At 43.2% G+C, this 22,540-nt stretch overlaps 1 protein-coding gene across 3 annotated transcripts in view; it reads left to right on the top strand.

Moving 5' to 3' along the window:
* The window catches only part of PRR5 (proline rich 5), a 126,934-nt gene that overhangs the window by 74,029 nt on the left and 30,365 nt on the right, over positions 1-22,540 (top strand). For all 3 annotated transcript variants that reach the window (XM_075003598.1, XM_075003605.1, XM_075003589.1), the window contains exons 4-8: positions 7,804-7,884; positions 12,599-12,647; positions 13,615-13,672; positions 19,163-19,254; positions 22,037-22,177. In XM_075003598.1, coding sequence (XP_074859699.1) covers positions 7,804-7,884; positions 12,599-12,647; positions 13,615-13,672; positions 19,163-19,254; positions 22,037-22,177 — 421 coding nt within the window. The remainder of the gene's footprint in view (positions 1-7,803; positions 7,885-12,598; positions 12,648-13,614; positions 13,673-19,162; positions 19,255-22,036; positions 22,178-22,540) is intronic.

Genomic DNA, 22,540 nt, shown 5'->3' with positions numbered 1-22,540 from the left:
GTTTTTGCCTTTTGTGATATATCTTCATTGCCGTGGTGTATTTGCCTGTGTTAATCCTCAGGAAATGCTTGATTAGTCTTTTGTTTTGGATACAAATAATTTTCAGCTGTCACAAGAGCTTATTTTGAAAAAGTGACAGGTGAAGAGTTTTGGAGAGCCATGTTAATCATGTTGCAGTATCTTTACGTTCACGTTTTTTCATGTTTCATTTCTTACACTGCAGTATCTTTCTACACACGCACATGCTTGTGTGTAAGTCAACTTGAGGTTGTGTTTTTTTATAAACTAAGAAATGTACTTGTTACTGGTTTCCTGGTAGTTTGGAAATTACATTCTTTGCTGAAAACAAATACTTCCCCTCAGGCCCAGAGCTTTCTTAGTTTATAAAAAACACAACCTGAAGTTGCTGTAGATTAGGGTGAGCAAACTTTTTATGTTGGGTCCCACTTTTCATCCCTGCAATTAGCAAGGTCCCCCAAACCCTGTCTAATGTAATCCAAACCAATGTAAATTTTGGTTATGTTCATATGAAAAAAAAAATCCTTTTGGCACATGTAAGAAAATAAGTATGTAGAAACTTTATTAATCAGTGTATAAATATGAATACACAGACATAAAAACAGTAACATATTTCAACATTTTCACTGAGATGCATGAGCCTGAGACCCACAGCTGGTCATGCTGAATCCCCCCCTTATGAAATTTCACACCCACCTAAGCCTGCCCCTCTGCCCTACACACACCTTTTGCACCCCTGCTAGGTCATCTGCCTCTCCAGATGGCAGCGATTGGGCTGATGGAAACATTGTCAGGCTGGCAGTTCTGCTTTAGGGGTTGGGTCAGCCCAGCTGTGGTGCTGAGGAGGATTATGAATTTTTCTCACCTTACGTTCTGTATCTCTGTCTATCTAACTTCTTATGTGTAGACTTGTTCTGTGACAGAGCCCTGGTTACTTGATTTTTTTCTCAGCTCTCTCTCCTGTATCCAACTGCTGCATTCTCAAACTCTTGGATTCTGTAGCTATAGGAAGGGCTCTTTACCACTGGTGGCTAATTGTGACTCAGTTTGAGGAAACTGATTTAGGCTAATTAGTCTGGTACCTCACAGAATGATGTTGGCAGTTGGAGAGAAAGAGAGCACATTCCTTTCAGTGAAACCCAGATTAGACAGTACTACCACACTGATTTACTGGGCCCTCCATATCGCACTGGGAGGTTTTCAGTTGTTGCTGGGTGCTGTACATTGTGAAAAGCAAGATGCTAGCACCTATCCAGCCTCACCTATCCATAAGTGCCTTAGGAGCTCGAGATGTCCTTTCCTCTACTGCCGCCTGGACTTGGGCACATGACAAGTTTCTGGTCTTCTTTTAGGGTAACTAGAAATTTCATCCCCGAACACCTCCCGCAGGTGCTCCCATGGTTCTGGACCTGTTCCTGTGTTCTGTGTCCCCCCACCCACACCCAGCACTCCTCAGGAGGTGGCAAGGCAGCCCTCCGCCCCAGCTGCCATGGCACTGAAGTGTGGGTGGGGATTGCATAAAGAGCAGGTCACCCAATGAATCTCCTGTCTTTTCAGAAGTAGGATTGAGAACTAGGAGCAAGGGAAACAGGAGAGCACATAGCTGTGCAAGGGGAGTGCAGGTCTGCTTTAACTAGCCATGGCTCGTGCACCTCTTCTGGGGGAAGAGGAAGAGCTGGCTCAGACTTTCCAACTCCTGCTCTTTTGTGTGATGTGGATACTTCTGTCCACTATGAACTGAACTGAGATCACCAACCTTTAGGTTGTCAGACAGTGATCAGATGGTAAAGACTTAACTGCTTAATCAGCCTGGATTTCATTCGTACCGATGACTAGCAGTGTGTTAGAGAGACAGAGAGAAGCTGAAGTAAACTGCAGTAGTCAGTGGAGCCATGCAGGTTTACACCAGCTGAGGAAATGTTCCGTCAAACCAGACATGTGCACCTTCCAAAACTGTGCAGTTGTAACCCCCACACCTGTGTGTGGTTCACTGTCCCATGTAGTGGTAACTAGACCACGTCACGGAGAAAGAATGTGTCCTCTGCAACCTCAACTGGGGGGCAGGGGGCTTTTTGCTGAAACTGCAGAGGCACCTGCACTGAGCTCTACAGGTCCAAGGTTCAAGTCTGCCTGTGGGCAGTTACATGACCTCCTCCAGTATGTAAGATTGGTTGGGTTTGTTTACTTCATTTGTGTGCTGCTCGGATACACTGACATGCTTGTGTGTATGCGTGCACACACACACACACACACACACACACACAAAATGTACACCTTCCTGACATCTCATTCCCCCCCTACATGGCACATGAAACCACTTTGAAGTGAATGGGAATTTCTCATATTGTGAAGGAGAAGATTCAGTCTCTGAAGAGTCATGATATGCAAGGGAGAAGAAGCTGTATCTTTGTACCTCATCCTTAACATTAGATCAATAGACTAAAGCAGTTTTGACTTTTGTACATACAATTGTGTAAAAAAGTGGGTTCTCATCTTGGCGGACAGCAGCAGCATTAGACAGCCTGGAGGAGTTCTCTGTATGCAGCAAGTGCACAGATGGTTCAAGAAACGAATGGATCTTGTCTTTTGTGGGGCTGTTTTTGTTTCTTACTCTGCTGTTGTAAATATTTTATTTACAGTTCTGAAACATTTGAAAATTGTATGCAGCTTTGTGTACTATCCTATGAAGAACAAAACTTGGAATTAACTTGTGAGGAGGGTAGTAATGTTACAATAATGTTGCAAGGAAGAGACAGCAGACAGTCATGGAGGCCATTAGCTGGGACTCAAAGCGGATATCATGTGGTATTGTGCCAATGACTCATGGGCCTGTCTGGTTTTATATGGATCTGTTACCAAACTTTTGATCCATACAGTTTGCCTGTATTTGTTCACAATTTCCTGGGGTTAAAATGTAAACTGAGTTATTACTTACAGACCTGGATGGTAATTATGCCCTTCTAGGGTGGCAGTGTCAAACACGTTTCTGACTCAGGAGCAATACTGTGGATGTGTAAAAATATCACTGAGCCCATCTCAAAGTCCGGAAGAGCTTTGCTACTGGTTTGGAACTTCTTTACATGGCTACGTGCCTTCTTGTTTGTTAGCTTTGTCAAACACCAACTAGCACATTTAGGATTGGTGGGTCTATTCCAAACCTGACATTCTAGAACTCTGAAAATTATCATTTTTCCCTGGTACCAGACTGCAATGTAGTGCAACCAGCAGCACAATCAGATGTAGAGCTCTGAAAAGCAGTGCTTGCCAAGTCAGTGGTAAAACCAGGAACAGGGGTGCGGGGGTGGGGGGTTGTTTTCAGTTTTCTAAAGATCTTTTCCATCAGATATTCTAAGGATGAAACTCAACTCTGTGACCTCTGGAGTTGATCTCTTAGCACCAATAGAGATCTTTATTGCTATTCTGCATGTTTGGTGTGCAGAAATATGAGTAGGAGTTCAGCATGTACAACAGAAATGTAGTCTGCAGCCTGGGGAGAGGAATTCAGCTCTGCATTTTCAAACAAACTGCGGGGGGGAGCTTAGCCAGGTGCAAAATTAAATGGGAAGAGCTTCACCTTGCAATTAGCAATTCCTTTTGCTTGGTAGGGTTAAAAGAGAAGGAAAGCAAAACAGTGATAATTTTGAAGAGCCTGTTCTAGAACCATAATAATCACATGCTCTCATCATAAAACTCAGCCCTTACATGGCATTTTATACCCACTGAGCTTAAAGTATAGAGAAGTAGGCAAGTATAATTATCCTGCTTTAAATATGGGGAAGTTAGGCCCAGAATTTAGCCAAGGTGGTGCAGTGGTAGATACAGAAATAGAATCCAGCTCTTGTGACTTGCAGCTAAGTGGACTGGAATACTTCTCAAAGGAGAACAGAATAGTGTGCTGCAAAAATCCTTCCTTTTTCCTCCCCACAGAGGGAACTAAGCTGTTCAGACATGTTTGTTTCTGTCAGGATAATGCCAGTCATAAACACGTTTTTCTTTTCTCTTGAAAGTGATTACTCGTGGTGTATTTTTCACTTTTAAGATAAGCTGAGAGGGAGGGACGCAGCTGAGTTTAAAACCCTGGGCAGAGCTGACTGAAGCTATGTCACTTTATATCAGTTTAGAATCTTGCATTTCTTTACTTGTGTTACTTTGATTATTAAAAGTGAAATACTTGTAAACATTTATTAACGTTTTGTCATTAACCCTAAGTGTTTATGTTGTGTATTTGGATCCATCAAGAGCATTAAACTGGTCACTCAGCATTTAGTTTAGGCCAGGGGTCTGCAACCTGCAGCTCCAGAGCTGCATGTGGCTCCTTGGGGACTTCTTTGTGGCTCCTAACACTATTACTGCAAAGTAAAAAACAAACAAACAAACAAAAAACAAACAAAAAAAACCCCTCCTGATTATTTTTGATAAATGAACATCTAGAAGCCCAACAATGAACAACTCATATCTAAATAGCAAATGACACGTGATCTCAAAATGTTGGAAAACTCCCCTTTAATATGTGCAGTTTGATATGATGGGATACGACACTGTATCTGTGTTTTGATCGTGTTGCTAATAAAGTCTTGATTTTTGAAAAGGAAAAGGAAGGTTGCGGCATTCTAGCTGTGCATGGAAACATGTTTTTTAAGAAAGCAAGATGAAATTAAATGTGAAGTAAAATTGGCATAATTAAAATGGGTTCAGGAGTGAAAGTCAGGAAAATCATAGTACAAACACACACAGGTAAAGTGTGAGGAAACAGAATACGTAAAAAGTGTGTGAACACCCTGCAGTAAACATGTATCGCATTACAGATCATTGTGTGTGTGCTGTTTCTAAAATAAGGGTTACAAAAAGTATGGTTGACATTATTTGTTAAAGACTGTCTCTTATTCATATACACTGTGGCTCTTGAATTATTGAATTTTTACCAAATTTTTTAAAAATGGCTCTTCTTGCCATTTTGTTTGCCAGCCCCTGGTTTGGGCACTTCCAGATTGTGGCAGCCTTACTGTAGTGCTGCAATGGTTGGATTGCAAAACTCAAACTACAGGTGTCTAACTCTGTAACCTTCAAGACTGTGTGCAGGGCACCCTCCCACTCTTGCGCAGCTGCGCACAGGCTGTCTGCAATAACAGCCCGTGTATATGCCAGTCTTTATTGGGGACAGGACTCCCCTTCACCCTTACCATAAAGTAAGGCTGTGGTGCAGAGAGTGGGGAAGCAATCTTCTCTACAGGAGAAAGTACACGATACACATAGATACTCCTGCTGTGCCGAGATTCCCCAGAAGAGCCTGTCTGCCAGAGACCCAGTCTCCCCTGTATTCCCACTGAGGTAAGGCTGCTTGGGGTAGAGGTGCAAATGCTTGGACCAACATACACTTATTGTTTTAACCAGAATATTTTCATGAGTGAAGAGCTGCTTTCAACTCCATGTTAAACTGATAGAGAAAAAGCCTGGTGTGGAATCATGTGGCAAAACACCTGGAGAGGTAGTTGGTCGGCATAAAGTCCATCTACAGTCTGAGGTGGGGGTAGCGTGCCTAGGTGCGGTAGGCACAGCTCTGCTAGCACTCACCTAGCAGTGTGCTAAAAAGAGAAGTGTAGATGCTGTGGTGGGAGCAACAGGAGGGGCTGGCAGAGACCATAGGTGCGTACTCAAGTGGCTAGCCCCTCCCGCTGCTTTTGCTGCCTTGGGTACTCTGTAATTTTAGCGCACTTGCTCAGCCAGAGCTAGCACACGTATAGCTGTCTAAACTGGAAATTACAGCTCCAGCTCGAAGGATAGATGTGCTGTTTGAGTTAATGTTTCAGCTTCGTCCTCAGAAATAAATTCTTTAAGCTGTGGTGCCTCATCACATCAGACTCGCTCTGAGCCTTTTATGTATTTCAGGACTGTCTGAGGGCAGATCTACTCATAAAACACTGCATCAGCACAGCCACGCTGTGGTAGCCCTTGGGTGAAGATACTCTATGCTGGCAGCTCCCCTCTACGTAGTCAGTTGGTCTTCACAAGAGATGGTAGCTGGGCTGGGGGAAGACACTCTTCTGTTGATACAGTGCTGGGGTTATGTAGGTATAACTCTGTTGCTCAGAGGTATGAGTTTTTTAAACCCCTGAGTGACACAGTTGTATGAAAGTAATTCTGTAGTGTAGACCTGCCCGGAGTAACTGTTATTCATGGAGTCCTCTTCAAGTCAGTGGAACTGCTATGCATAACAAGAGGGAGTAAGGATGGCCAGATAAGGCCCATCATATCATGTTTTGAAAATTTTCAGAGCGGCCCTTCAAAATTTGGGCATCGTGGAAACTACGATAGGTGGCAGCCTTACGCTGTGTGAATTAATATTAGGCGCCCACCTACGCTTCTAGACATAGCTTGTGACTTTGGAGGTTGGTGCTTTGTGCACAGTCATGTTTGGTCACAGCAGAAACACACAGGCAAAACTGACTCTGTAAATAGCCTTTGTCTACAAGAAAAGTACAAGTGGAATTCCGTGTGGGTGTGGAGCAGGGATTATATCTGAACCTGGTTTGTCACTACCACCGTTGATGGCTAACTTTTATAAACATTAAATATCATCTGATTTTTTTCAGTGGGTTTTTCTCTATCTAGGGCGGGAGGATACATTTCAGAGTGGTGGCGAGTAGAAATGAATTGGTCTGTGTTAACGGATGCTTTTTAGTGATAGTACTGTTATTTTTCATAAGAAAATTGAATGAAGGATGTCCAGTGAAATTAGCCAAAAACCTATCAGAAAAATGTGTCCATATTATTTTCTCTGAAAGTTTTTAAAAATTCTGAACCATCTTGTGACCTGACTGAACATATTTCAGTGAAATAGCATTATATTTATGGTCCTAACTTCATTTTGTGCTTCACTGCTGATTATTGGTAAAGAAATCAAATAACCATAGCTTAAAATAAGTATATCAATAATAACACAGAATGTCATCACCTAACTTGTAGTAATATATGTCCTCTGTGATGGGGCCCTTCTTCTTTTGAGTAAAATATATAGGCCTATCGTTTCAAGAGTGTCTAATGATTTTGAGTACCTCCGTTTTTGTATATTGAAATCCTGATTTTTCAAAAAGGTCATCCGCCTCTGGAAATCAGGCCCCATTTAAAGTGTCTCAGGCTGGATACCAAACACTACTGGTTGCACCCTGAAAACTGGCATTCTCTGGTCTAGCAACACCCCTGGTCCAGCAGGAAGAGGGATACTCCTGGACCACAGGGCCAGGGCAGGAGGGCAAACAAAGCTGGCCTCCTGGCAGCCCCAGGAGAACAGTGGGGCTGTTGCCAGAGGCAGCATTCCTGTGCAGGACAGCAGAGCCGCAGGCAGCATCCCTGCACGGGGTCAGGGAGCCAGCCCTGGACTGGGGAGCTTGCAGCCCCACGTGGAGTTGGAGCTGGGGCAGGGGAACTGGCTGCTCCGCACAGAGTTGGGGCCAGGGAAGTGGCTGCTGCATGTGGAGCCAGGGCCAGGGAGCCAGCATCCCCTGTCTGCCCTGCACAGAGCTGGGACTGGGGAGCCGGCACCCCCCGGCTGTCCCGCGCAAAGCTACTGCTACTGTAGTGAGCTGTGGGATGCCAGCAGGGGCGACTAGGGACCCAGGGGCTTTAACCACCTTGGTCCGGCAAGGTCCTGAGGGTGCCAGACCGGAGAGGTGGAACCTGTAGTCACTGTAGACTGTGAGGTCTCTGGAAGCTGATGTGTAGCTTGCAGAAGTGGTTACATTTCAAACACATGAGAGTAATGACTCATTTCCTAATTCCTGCTTGCAGCATCCATAATGGAGTCATAGCAGTGTTCCAACGTAAAGGGCTCCCAGACCATGAACTTTACAACCTCAACGAAGGAGTCAGGTGAGTAACACAGAGATGGTGCTGCACAGTTTTAGGAAACTGTTACTGGCCAGCAAATGTTGCTGACAACTTCCAGAGCAAGGCCCTGTTTCTTCAGTTGTTTCTGTTGGAACTGATAATATCATTCATCTGTCTTTATTGGTTAGGTGCTTGTTTCTGGTTAGTTGTATTTACTGCAAGACTCTTGTCTGCACATCAGTGAGAAAAACTAAATGCAATGACCTGCTTATGCCATGGAAACAAATGGTGCTATCTCAAGCACTCTGCAGCAGATGTAAGTTACAAAACCAGAGTGTAACCAGAGTGTAAGGAGCAACAAGATGGAGCCTTAGTGGAATTACTCTTGGTATGCTCCCATACGCCTGGTAACAGAGTTGGGCCAAAGTTTTCTTTTCACTGGGTTTTCAGTAGATTGGCTGTTAATAAAGTTTTCTTTCCAGATTATGATTGGTTAAGCTCTTACATGTTGGGCCATTGTTTTGGTTAGTTTAATGATAAACCTGGTTTGTACTTTTTGCTCAGTTGATCATTTATTTTTGCTTAGGGGTGAACAACTGCTGACAATTCAGACCTGAGCTGATTGAGGACACATTGCAGAATCTAGATCAGACACTTCTGTCATAAACAACACATCAGCAGTTGGAAATGTGTAGAGTAAAACAATGCATGCTGTTGCTCAGAGGTTGGGAATTCCAGTCATGGTAGCGTCCACAGGGCTCCTGATGGTTTGAAAATTGTTCCCATGTCTGTAACAAAGCAAAGTCCAAAATCATCAGTTTCAGGAAATGCGTACACCCTTCCAAACCATTAGGAGCCCTGCGGATGCTACCGTGACTGGAATTCTCAATCTCTAAGCAACAGTATGCATTGTTTTACACCCTACGTTTCCAGCTGCTGATGTGTTGTTTATGACATGACGTCATGTATCTGACGAAGTGGGTCTTTGCCCACGAAAGCTGATGCTCCAAAATATCTCAAGTCTGTAAGGTGCCACAGGACTTTTCATTGTTTTTACTTTTCAGTGACTACCTGGGAATTGTGTTTTTTATAAAGCTCCTTATACATTCTATGATCCTTCATAAAAACACTATTGTGAGGGGAAGATAAGTGGCTTGGGCTGTGTACAAGTCAGGAAGAAGCTGCATATCAAGAGGAAACCTTAGTGCAAATGCCAGTTGCTAGACAGTCACTTAAGCAGATTAGAACACATTTGTGGAAGCAGCAGCAGCTGTCTCTCCTGAACTGGCTGCTTTCTGACTTAACTACGTTTTTCTTCTCCACATGATCAATATGCAGATTTTGGATACTTTTTTCAGATTTAGTTCAGTGCATTAAGAATTATTTGCAAAGGTCATGCATCAGACATTATTGATGTAGCTTTACCTAAAAATTAAAATGTAATGTTATTCTGAAGTAGGACAAACAAAATCACCCTTTCGTATCTCACACATCACTGCACTTTTTTCAAACAAAAAATTATTACCGTGAGGCAAAGCTCAAACCTGGAAAGTGTCACCTTAAAGGCTGTATTTTCTTCACATCTGCAAGATAATAAGAGGGATTATTATCCTTTCATTCAGCGTGTCAAATTTCTGTTCTTTGTGGTCGGCAAATTTTCCCTTTGCAAAAACACCGTTACATTTGACACTGATTAGTCTCTAGGTTGGCAGTCTTGGTGGACCATGTAGCCAGTCATTACCAAACTCTGAACTAGAAACCAGGTCTCCTGATCCCTCGTCCCATAGTGCAACCCTTGGCTCTCAGTCTTTTCCATACCATGACCCCTTTTGACATACCAGGGCCATCCTGGGACTCTCCATCATATTCAGCAGTATGGGAAGAATGGGGTAGGGCTGAGTGTCTTTTCCCTCCCCTGATCCAAACTTACCCCCTTCTGATCTGGGATTTTATTTTGGGCCCATCTGCAGAAAATAAAGATTGTTGAAGGAGAGGGGTTACAAGTGGAATGCATGCTAGAGAGATAAAACAAAGCAGATTGTTCCCAAAGTTATGTAGCTGTAGTTATAAGTACAAATACGTTCCAAGAAAATAATGGTCAAACCCACGAGTGTTCTCTACCCTGAATACAGCTATTAAAGGACAGAGAGAGCCTGGCTTCATTTACACCTACGTTCCTTTCCAACACTGTAAAAGTGTAAGGTTGCCTTAAGAGGGAGTAAATGACATTTAGAGCCAAAGGGACTGATTTTGCTTTCATTTACACAGCTATAAAACATGAGATTCTCTCCCGAAGCTGGTGGAATTACATTGCTGAAAACAGTGAAGCTGTATCTACACTAAAAAGTTTTGTCTGCAGAAGAGGCCTTCTGCCAACAAAACTAGGGAGCATCACAGTACAAATGTGTTCTGTCTAGAATCTGTTGATAGAACACACTCTTTTTCCTGGCAGAATTCTGTCTTAAACGTTTGAGGCATGGTGCCTCTGTAGACAGATTCTGTAAGACAGAAAAATAGCGTAGACACGCCAGGGGGCCCTCTGTCAACAGAGGGGGGCTTCTGGTTCACCTGGCAGCCCTGTTTGCAGAGTTTCAGGTTGGCTGTTTTGTTGACAGAAGGCTGGGCAGTGTGGCCTCTCTCTTGATACAGGGCGTCAACAGGGGGAGCCCGTGTTTAGTGTGGACGTGTTCTGTGGACAGAGATTCTGTTGGCAAAGCTATGTTGTCATTGACTTCTGTAGACAGAATTTTGTGGTGTAGACCCAGCTTAAGTGAAGAAGTAGCCCCAAAGTGTAATTGATTTACATCCTGGGCTCCTTAACATAGCTTGTGTTCAGCCCTTATCAATTTGATCAATGTGAGTTTGGCTGAGAAAAGATTTAAGGGCAGTGCATTTTTTGTGTAGTACATGGGATTGGCTGCGGGGGGTGGGAGGTGGCAGGGAGCCAGCCGAGTACTGGCACATTTTTTTTTTATACAAAAAAGGCACTGCTTAAGTTAATGTCCCATAATTACTATTTTCACTTTAATTTTCAGCCAAGTTTTTTTTTAAAAATCAAAATAAAAAATCATTAACAAAAGCTCATGTAGATTCTCTCCTGGCTTAGCTCTTTTGTATCTGTGCCTCTGGGGTATGAATAACCATATAGTTAGACCTGGGGGGAGTTCTCTTTTCTTATTCCTTTAGTTGGTAGTTATTATTTACACTTCTTAAAAATTAAGGACAAAAGAGAAGGAAGAGGAAGGGGTGATGAAGCAGGATTTCCAGTATTAAAGATGATGAATATTTATAGCTGACTCTCCTCTGAGCTTCAGGACACTAATTGGATACAAAAAAAGGCAAATTTCAGCAGCATTTCCTTAGTTGCTGTCAGATTTTGTACTTGGCAAAAAAGAAACTCTTCACTTCTTTCATAGCTTAATACCTAATCAGGTAAATGTAAGCTTTAATAATGAAGAACTAGAATTTTTTTCATTTGGACTAGCATTTAGGTGTTTATTTCAAACTCCACCAAAGTAGATAGAAGCAACAGGAAGACTTAAAAGTGAGTTTATGTTTATTTATATTAGTATCTTGCAGATTTAGAGCCAAAAATATACAAGCCTCACATGAGTGCACTAAACCTGTGTCATACTTTTAATTTGACGGGCCTATATTCACCATGGACGTTTATGACACTTGGCTCAGTTTCAGGTTTGTCACAAAACCCAGAGAGTTTCACTGCGTTTCAGGTTTCTTTATGAATACTTTGCACAATTCTGTTATTTAAGTCACTTAAGGCTCAGACCACACCTCACTTAAGCAAGCCAAACTCATTCCATTGGCATTGTGTCATTTCTAAATCCTCCGGTTTGCTCTTCTACCAGTATAGAATGCTTAGCTTTTTTTTTCTTTTTCTTCTTTTTTACATTCTTCCACTTTTGAACTGTAAGTAATATGAAAGTCTGGTCTCAGTTACATATATGTAAATACAGACTAACTCGAGAGTCTTCAGTGGTGTGACACCAAATTTACACCCATACAGCGGAATTCAACCCCTCTTCTTTTAGTTAAGAAAATCATGCTGATCATAAATGTTTGTACCATAAATACGTTCATTAAAAGGTCTAAGGTCATGTCTACACTAGCCAAAAACATCAAAATGGCCATGCAAATGGCCATTTCAAAGTTTACTAATGAAGCACTGAAATACACATTCAGCGCCTCATTAGCATGCGGTCGACCACGGCACTTCAAAATTGACGCGGATCGTCCAGACGGGGCTCCTTTTCGAAAGGACCCCAGCTACTTTGAAGTCCCCTTATTCCCATCTGCTCATAGGAATAAGGGGACTTCAAAGTTGCCGGGGCCCTTTCAAAAAGGAGCCCCGTCTGGATGAGCTGCGCGGTGGTGAGCCGCATCAATTTCGAAGTGCCGCGGCTGCCAGCATGCTAATGAGGCGCTAAATATGTATTTCAGTGCTTCATTAGTAAACTTCGAAATGGCCATTTGCATGGCCATTTCGAAGTTTTTGGGTAGTGTAGACATAGCCTAAATCTCCTATAAGAAATATTTCTGACATTTAGAGATAGTGGTTTATTATATAGTGTGCAATTCCTGTTTAATATGCTTCTGGTTAAGCATTTTTGAAAAGAAAACTATGCAACTTAAAATGCTTTGTAAGAGCAGCAATCTTCCTCTGTACACACAACACACATTTGGTATAATTTGTTGGTTGTATAAATTCTTATGTTAGGCTCTTTATTCTCTAATACAGGCAACTACTGAAAACTGAGCTGGGATCCTTTTTTACTGAGTATCTACAGGTTTGTGGGAGTTTTCATTTTTCATTTAGTTTCTTATTTGTCAGTGCTGCTGAGTGAAATCAATTGGCTGAACAAGCATTAGCAAATCCCCTTATCGTTCTATTATTTTGTGGCTAAGGGCGAACATCAGATTTGTTCCCCTTCTATCAATTTTCATGTCACATTGCTTGAAATTTCATACCAGATCAGATACTGAAGTACATGACCAGGTGTCTTTGTACCATATGTCTTTTAAAGACAATATTAAGGAACTTGATTGGGGTCACTTACAAAGAAAGGGTTGAGATCATAGCTGCAAAATGGACAAGATTTGCCCCCGACTGAGACAGTGGGATTCCTTCAAATACTATTTGACTTAATTTTCTGATATGATCTACATCCTGATTGAAAACTCTTTCACCTGGGGAAAGAGTCCCATTGACTTCAATGGCTTTGGATTAGGTCCTGTTATGATCATTTATTGGCTGATGAGATTTGGTTTTAATAGGTCATTTTATAGTGAAAGAAAAAAAATTATATAGTAAATATCAGCATAAAACATGTTTTAGTAAATGTATCCTTTTGGATAGGGTCCAGATATTTAATTTACATTCCAATTCTTTGGGATTCCTCAAGTTTCTTATGATATAATTAATCAGGAAGCCATTTATTAATAATTATGTATTACATTATTTTTAAAATACAATATCTACCTCCATTGCTTATTAAATATTGTACAGCTTATGTTGGTTTGTAAAAGGCTTTGTGTCCTCTGATGGAAGATGTTCTACTCTGGAAGAAATAAGATATGGTTATTACTATTTTACAAGTGCCCTACTCAGTACAAACAAGACGGTGTACATAGAAGTAGAAATTGACTGATGAGCAGCAGCCATTAAAACAGCATTCTTGTTTAAAACAATATCTGCTTTGACTTCAGAGAAATAGAGAGTTGTAGAAATAAAAGGTGTGTTTATTTTATTTACAGAATCAGCTGCTTACAAAAGGCATGGTAATACTGAGGGACAAGATCCGGTTTTATGAAGGTAAATCAGACTTTAGCAATGCTACATCTGCACAATGCACCCAATCCAAAGCGTACTGAAATGAATGAGATTCCTTTTACCGATTTCCCTGGGTTTTGGATCAAGTCCATAACAGCAGATTGTTCCAGTGTCACTTACAGTTTTATGTTCATATTGGCTTCCACCAAGAAGAAAATGTTTGCCTAACATATCAGACAAGTAAACCTCCAGTTTGGACATTTTACCTGACAGCCCAGACATAACCTGCTTAAATAAATAACTGTGAAAACAGAATGCAGTATTGCATTAAATGACAATATAAGCCCTGCATTCCCACTAGCTGAAAAGTCATGGGAACACACTTTCATCTCCCTTACACCTGTGCAAATCCTGAGTAATTCTGCTGCCTTTATTAGAGTTGTTCTGGCTTTACTCTGGCATAAATGAGGTCAGAAGCTGGCCCCTTGTGTTACGATGGCTCCATTTGTCTTTCTACAGTCAAAGTGGTTATAAATATTACCTACCTGAGGCAATTATTAATGAGATTTATTTTATATTTGAAAGAATCAAAGTATTAAGAATATAAATGCAGAGAGAAGGAATAAAAATTCAGAATGCCCAGATTCTATTCTTATGTACACCAGCGTAAATCTTATGTATCTCTACTGAAGATAGTTGTCCTTTGGAATTACTTCAGATTAACATCACTGAAAATGGGAGTAGAATCTGGCTCTATCTCTGTACACGGCATCTTATTCTCTCACACTTGCATTCACTGGAGCTCTATAAATGCTGCAGAAGAGATGTTGTCAAATCCAGTGGACTTAAAGGATGTGTACTTCCACATACCCATTTTCTGAGTTCATGGGTTTCTCAGGTTCATGGTCAATGGTCGCCATTATCAGTTTAGTGTTCTTCTCTTTGGCCTCTTGATGGCTTCCCGGGTGTTCACTAAATGCATGGCGGTAATAGCAGACTACCTCTGGAAGCGCTGGGTGCATGTCTTCCTATTCCTGGATGACTGGCTCATCAAGGGCAATTCCCAAGAGCAGGTTGTGTCTCGCACTGCAAATGTGAGAGCAATTTTTATCGACCTAGGCCTCCTAGTGAATGAGCTCATAATTTTACTGGGCTCTGCTGGACCACATAAAGGCAACAGCTTCCATGCCTGAGAGCTGCTTCCGGGCCCTGTTAGACCTCATCTGTTCTTTCTAGTAGTTCCCAACAACCACAGGGACCTGCGTGCAATTCCTCCAGCATATGATGTCCTGCACAGACGTTGTGTAGCACGCAGACTGTGCCTGTGTCCCCTGAAGTTCTGGTTGGTGAAGGTATACAGGCTCGGCCAAGACTTCATAGGCAGGCTTGTCACCTCGTTGGCTGGTCTCCTTGAATCCATGGTTGCAGTCACAGGAGATCTGGGCAGAGGTACCCTTCTGCAAGCTTCAACCACCTCTTCCTCACCTTGGATCCATTGGAGATGAGATGGGTGCACACCTGAACAGCCTCAGGACTCCAGGTCTGTGATCTGACCCTACACTCTCACTGTATACCTATATCAGGGAGCTGCAAGGAGTTTGCCTCGCCTGCCTGATGTTTCAAATGCAGCTGCAGGACCAGAGCTTGTTGGTTCTAATGGAGAACACTGCAGCCACATGGTCATCCGTCCATGCCGTCATGTCTCACTGAGCCTTTACCCAGGAGGCATGGGACAACACAGCCTCTGGCAGGGCAGTTCTGCAGGCACCAACTGGTGAATTCCAACCCCTCCTTCTTGGAAATTTCTGGTGATCACTTATTGGAATCAACATTAGATATCACTTGAAGGAGAAAAAAAACAGTTGCCTACCTTTCATAGCTGTTGTTCTTTGAGATGGGTTGCTCATGTCCATTCCAAATCCTGCCCACATCCCCTCTGTTGGATTACTATGGCAAGAAAGAACCAAGAGGGCATAAGGGTGGCAATGTCCTATATACCGCACCATGAAGTTGCCGTACCACGGAGCCCCACAGCCTGCCAGATATGCTAAGCAAAAATTCTCTTATGGTCATCGAGAACAACAAGAAGTCCTGTGACACCTGACAGACTAACAGATATTTTGGAGCATAAGCTTTCATGGGCAAAGACCTGCTTCATCAGATGCATGCCTTTATGCCCAGATTGCATGCATGTGATGAAGCAGGTCTTTGCCCATGAAAGCTTATGCTCCAAAATATCTGTTAGTCTGTCAGGTGTCACAGGACTTCTTGTTGTTCTCAAAGATACAGACTAACACAGGTACCTCTCTGATACTGATGATCATGTATGCGGTGCATGCAGACACTACTGGCATGGCTATGAGCACCACGTCTCAAAGAACAGTTACAAGAGGTAAGTAACCATTTTTCTTTCGGTTGCCCCACAATATTAAAATGCCTCTTAATCTAAATATGCCGTTTGTTGAGTTTCCTGAAAACAGACATTGGCATTACTTACAGCTGCCTGAATTTTAAATGTGACTTTTCATGGCTGCCTACTTATGTGATTTGATCAACACTATTATTGAAATCTCTTAATGAACAGACAATTCCCCTGACCACAGCAAGCAGAAAACAAATTTTGCATTAAATTTCTCAAACCCCTCTAGAGCTGAACATAGATTGCTTAAATTATTTAACATAACACCTACAACATCACACACACACCTGGACCATAAAGATAGCAAGATTTTCGCAGCTTGCTTCAAACTATACATCAGATTTTTCAATCCCAAATTGGTAAATGAAAAGGAGAAACCAGTTAATTTTTTAAATTGCTTGTTGCAGTTGCTTAAATTTGTTAAACTGTAAATTTTAAGAAAATTTGATATTGAATTGATGATAATATTGAAGAGGTAAAAGTGAGAAACAAGCACTGAAATGCAAGCTTTCTGAGTTTCATTTCAGTTACAGAATAAGCAAGCTGCGCGTGTGACATGTCAGGAAACTCTTAGGCTAGGTTGCTAAATTGATTTAATGCTATGTACAGTTTACTTAAAATAGGTCATTAAAATTCGTGTGGTGTAAAAATACTGTGGGACCATGGAAAATATTGCATGTGTTTCCTACAAGAATGACCACATCAGGCCTAGGCTTACATGAGCTGAGCTTCCTTTATTTCTGTAAATACTGTAGGAAATCCAAATGCCTTTTTTTGACAGTAAAAGAAACACGTTCTCAGAAGACATGAAAGTCAGATTCTTTTGTGTGAAATATGCTAATCACCAGTTGATTCTAAGCATTCTTCCACAACCCACTGTAAAAGCCTGTCTGGGAAAATGCAGTTTACTGTTCACCAGCTGTTCTGAGTCACTGTTATTGCAGTTCATTGCTTTAAAAAATGGAGGGCACTTAGTAAACTTTCCCTGAAATGTAAGTGACAGGAGGGGGCAAAGAGGGCAATTTCCCAGGGACCCAGGCAATTTAAAAGGGCCCAGATGCCCCCGCCTGCCGCTGGTCGTGCAGTAGCAGGTAGGGCTAAGATAGGCTTCCTGCCCACTCTCACTCCATGCTGCTCTCAGAAATGGCAGACATCTCCCTGTGGCCCCCAGGGATGGTCTCCACATGCTGCCCCCACTCCAACTCCACAGCGCCCTTTGGCCTGGAAGAGCTGGGACCTATGGGTTTGGTCCTGTGGGCAGCAGTGCACAGAGACCACTGTTCTCCTCCTCTGTCTCCACCCAACCTAGGAGGTGCTGCCAGAGGGCTGATCTGGTCACTTTTGGGAGCTGCCTGAGGTAAGCGCTGAACCTCTCCTGCACTCCAGCCCTCTGCCCCAGCTAGAGCCCCTCACCCCTCCTACACCCAGAATCCCTCCTGGGACCGCCCCCAACCCAATCCCCTATCTTAAAGACCCCTACCAACACTTACTTAGCCAGAAAAGTCTTACATCCAGGTGCTGTCTCTGGCCTCTGTCTATACAGCCCTTAGCACCGTGACACCCTAATCATGACTGGGGTTTGTAGACACTGCTGTAACAGAAATCAATATTAACACTACCTTTGCAGGGGAGGGATAGCTCAGTGGTTTGAGCATTGGCCCGTTAAACCCAGGGTTGTGAGCTCAGTCCTTGAGGAGGCCATTTAGGGACTGGGGCAAACAGATGTCAGGGATGGTGCATGGGTCTTGCCAAGAGGGCAGGGGACTGGACTAGATGACTTCCAAAGGCCCCTTCCAGTTCTAGGAGATGCATAGCTCTGATTCATTTTTATACTCTCTGTGGGACTTATACGGCTGCCTTTACTGTGCAGAGCACCCGACAAACCTTATGGTATGGCTCCTCGCAACACCCCTTTGAGGTAGGGCAGGGCTGTTATGCCCATGTCATAGGCAGAAAACAAGGCAGAGAGAGATCAAGGACCTTGCTCAAGGTCACCTGGGAAATCTGTGATAGAGCAGAGACTTGAACTCCCTCTCCTAAAGGACACCCCTGCTCTTGTCTAGCACCTCTACTGTTTAAAGGTGTTCAGAGAAGGACCATGCAGATCTTGGTAACAAAGGGGCAGTTGGCCCAAGCTTGCAAATGTTTCAGGGACCTAGAGAATGAAAGGTGTGAACTAAATACAAGGTTCTGGTGGTGATGTAGCCACTGTAACTTATACCGCTGTGTGAGAGTCTGCCCCTTCCCACTCTCCCCACCTGTGCCACTGTTCCCCTCTGTCCAGGAGCTTCTCTGCAGATTCAGAGCCCATTGAGACCAAGGCTTAGAGACAGGGCAGACCTGGTAAGGGCAGAGGAGAATGCCCATTGCCCCCTCTGCAGCCAGTGGAGATTACAAAGAACCAGTGCAGCCTAAAGCACCACAGGGCCCCACCTATGACAGGGATTGCTCTTGAAGGGAGGGTGCCTGAATGTGCAGCAAGTTTGGGTGCAGCAGGACCTGAGGCTGCTGTGGATGCACAGCAACTCCAGGTGGACAGCTTCCTACAGATCTGGAGTTTTCAAACTGTCCCTATGGCTTGTTTCTTGCTGGAACAGGAGTAGGACAGTGTGGTGGCATGTCCAGCTAGGGATCGTCAGAGATTTAATTCCCCACCACTCCCCTGCAGCGCGTTTTATTGCAAGAGGAAGTGACAGTCTGGCTTAGGATCTCTGTGCTGGAAGTGCATTAATTGTATCAGAGGGGTAGCCGTCTTAGTCTGTATCTGCAGAAACAAAGAGAAGTCCTGTGGCACCTTATAGACTAACAGATTTATTGGAGCATTAGCTTTTGTGGGCTTATGTGCCAATAAATCTGTTAGTCTATAAGGTGCCACATGACTTCTCATTGTTTCAGTAATTTTGTGATCCAGAAGACACACATACAGACTGACCCTGTGTACAGGCAAGGGTAAAACGTCCACAGCCTCCCAAGCTTTAAAAATAACTGCCAGTGATTCCCCTTTGTTCTCCTGGAACTAGTTTATTACATCATTTCCTGTGTTGATCAGTTAATGTCATTGACTAACTGTTCGCAACATAAAACAAGCTAATGAAGTACTTAATGTTTTGCAGGACAGAAGCTGCTGGATACCTTAGCTGAAACTTGGGATTTCTTTTTCAGTGACGTCCTGCCCATGCTTCAAGCTATTTTCTATCCTGTGCAGGTGAAATATTCCTTTATTACTTCAGAATCCAGAAAGAGCTGTTTGACAGGTTGATCAACGAATTGGCCCAACTGTCAGACTATCCCAGAGGGCCCAATCTTTTGGTGCAGCTGTTCGGTAGAGTCAAGTCATTTGCATGCATGATGAAATACTCGTGAAGAACATGAAGGGGAAACTTTGAAAAGCAGAACTGCACACCGGGAGGGTGTTTAGCCCTTCTGACAAAATGTATGAGAGGAAAAGGGTATGAATAGTAAAAGGAAGATAATCAGTGAAGCAGGCATAACTATGTTGACTTCAGCATGTACATGATCAGCCGTGTCTCGTGCATGCATATATCTGAAGTGTCTGCACTCAGCATAGCGTTAAAAATATTGACAGGAAATTATGTACTCTGTAAGTTATTTTCAGACACTTCCAGTTTTGTTAATGGGGTAAACTGATTCATATTCATTGAAATGAATACAGTTGGACCAATTCACACCAGCAGAGAATTTTACCCCAAATCATTTTGAACATGCTTGAGAAACTTGACCTCCTTGTTGAATAAAGAGTCTGTTTTTTATTATGCAGGGTTATTTTTGTAGCTACAGTTAATTGATAAATCAGTTAATTAGGTGTCTAAATGCTTTCGGTGTGAAGATTTGCATTTGCAGGCACAATATCCTAATTCTATGGGAAAGCTGAAACTTTACAAATACGTTGCTTGTGCTAGTACATGAAACATCTGAAAATGTTCTTGAAGCGCACAAAACATATGGGGCCACATCGTCTAATGACTTGAGCCACATGTCACCCTTAAAACTGGTACACGATGTTTGTAAATTACCAACTGATCAAAATATTGGGTGGGAGTTTCAAAAGTTGCTAGGTGAGTTAGTTGCCTCTGTCTCTCTCAGATCAAAGGAAATTGGGCACTGAACTCACTTAGATGCTTTTGATAATCCCACTAGGCACCTACGTACATCTCTAGGGCTGTGTCTACACTACAAAAGTAACTTTGAAGTTGCTTAATTCGAAGTACAACTTTGAAGTAAGCAGCTTCGCAGTTGAGCGTGTGTACACATCCTACTTCGAAGTAGGGCACTACTCCATTCCCGGCAATGGAATAAGGACTTCAAAGTTGGGCTCCCTACTCTGAAGTTAACTTCGAAGTAAGGGGAAATGTGTGTAGACTCAAAGTTAGTTCCTAGTGTAGATGCACCCTAGGCATCTAACTTTCTTTGAGAATCTGCCCCTTGGTTCCTTGAGAACACAAGTCCCCATTCTCTTTCTGTGGGACGTGTGACTGGGATTTTCAGAGGAATCTGAATGTGTATCCGATGACTTGCATGTCAGCAACTGAAGTAAATCACACTAGTGTAAAACTTAGAGTACACAAGGAAATTTGGGCTTACACCTCATACAGACAAAACCAGGGGTTGCTATTGTTGCTAGAATGATGTTTTTTCGGGCAAGAGCTCTCTTTAATGAGATGAGGGCTTCTGTGGAGAAAAAGTGGCTGCATGCACTTATGACGTGAAGCATGCTGGGGCAGGAACACAGGTGGGTTTTGAGCAGTGGTAGAGCCAGGAGGAGAAGAGCCTTTGGTGGTACTCCCCTGCAGTTATACCTGTTGGCTTGAAAAAGTGCCACATGCACACCTACAGGCCACCGGGGTACGGGAGGGAGGGAAGGATGGCAGGTTGCTCCCTCTCCATTAATTCTTCCCTGAATTTTCAAGCGGAAAAGCTCGTGCTGGGCAGGGAAGTCCCAAGCCTAGACAAAGTGTGAATTCTCACCTTGCCCTCAAGTTAGAGGAAGTAAACAGAAATTTTAAACATTGCCTTTGTTACAATACTTTTAAAACTTTATACTACGACTATGTTTAGGATTCCAAAATATGCTTATAGGGTGTACATTCAGGAAAGATCACTAATTGCATGCGTATCCAGGTGTGGCAGTTACCACTGACACGCTCCTTTCTGGCTGAAGGTGGTGCTGCTGCAATTTTTGCCTCAGTTTCTCTCTCTGGTCCTGAATAGCCAGCCAAGCCCTTCCAGCTGGACTGCAACCCAGCTCTTTCCTGAGGGAACCCCAACAGCCTCTCTCCTGGGAGCATCCCTCACTCCCCTGCCCCACTCGCTGTTGTTCTGAGTCTAGCTCGTTGGCTTTGGAGAAGTCGGGAGGTAAGCTCCTTCGCAGCTCCCCGGCCTTCAGTCTTTGTCCCGCAGACCTGATTGCCTGGCTTTGAGCCAGCAGGCACCTGCCTCTGCTGCTCCTTGACCATCGCCCGTCCACAACCTTCACATTCTGGTGTGGGGACACCAACCAGCCAGTCCATCTTGCTGCTCTCCTGCCATCAGCCTTCTCCCAGAAACCACATTAAGTACCCCAGCACTGGCAGCTCTTGCTGCCTGCCCTTCCCCTGACTCACCAGGTCTCTCCTCCTGCAAGCCCAGTTAATTGGCCAAACTGGAGTGTGTCCATAGGGCTCTGGCACCCTAGCCTTGCTTCCTCTTAAAGGGCCAGTGTCACCAGGTTTGTTCCAGTTTGCAAATTGCAGACTAAATCATCCAGACCATGGCAGTGATGGAAAAGTGATGCAGAAGTATCATGTGAGTCAATTGAAAGCTTGTGGATCTGCCAGCTGGTTGTTTTTAACCATTCCAAATATGTATTTTGAATTTGTATTGCTGTACAATTCCTGCTACTCAAGATTTAAGTCAGTCACTTACACTTGAGATTCTGACAGGTATTTTTAAATGGCTTATCGTTCTTACTGTGACATTTTTGTTCCTAGGGGAAGGAACCCTCAGTTCGTCAGCTGGCTCTCTTGCACTTTCGGAACATTATAACCCTCAATATTAAATTAGAAGATGCCCTGTCACGTTCCAGAGCCAGGGTTCCGCCTTCAATTATTCAGATGCTACTAATACTCCAGGTGAGGCATTTGGGTTATATTTTTGAAACTCTGTCTGTATGCTGTATTGGCAACATTCCCTGATTTTTTTGGGTGCCAGACATTTCTCCCCTGGATTTTAGAGGTATTGAGCCTCCACTAGTGCAGGTGAAGTCCCTAGAACCGTAGTTCTCAACATCACTGAAAATGGATTGTATGGAGAGTCAAACTGTGCAAAGCAGCAATTAAGGGGCCTGAAAGTAGAGGTCACTTTTATAATGGAGCCTACGTGCATACAGGTTTGGTATCAGGTTCATATTTATGGCTTTAACACAGCTTTCAAGGGATGCTATGAACTAATGTGCTTACATTTCTGGAATCTGGTGGTTTCACCATAATGCTTAG

Source organism: Carettochelys insculpta, chromosome 1 (assembly GCF_033958435.1).
Source record: "Carettochelys insculpta isolate YL-2023 chromosome 1, ASM3395843v1, whole genome shotgun sequence".
Classification (NCBI taxonomy): domain Eukaryota; kingdom Metazoa; phylum Chordata; order Testudines; family Carettochelyidae; genus Carettochelys; species Carettochelys insculpta.
Note: the sequence above shows the minus strand (reverse complement) of the source record. Positions and strands in the feature narration are given on the sequence as shown.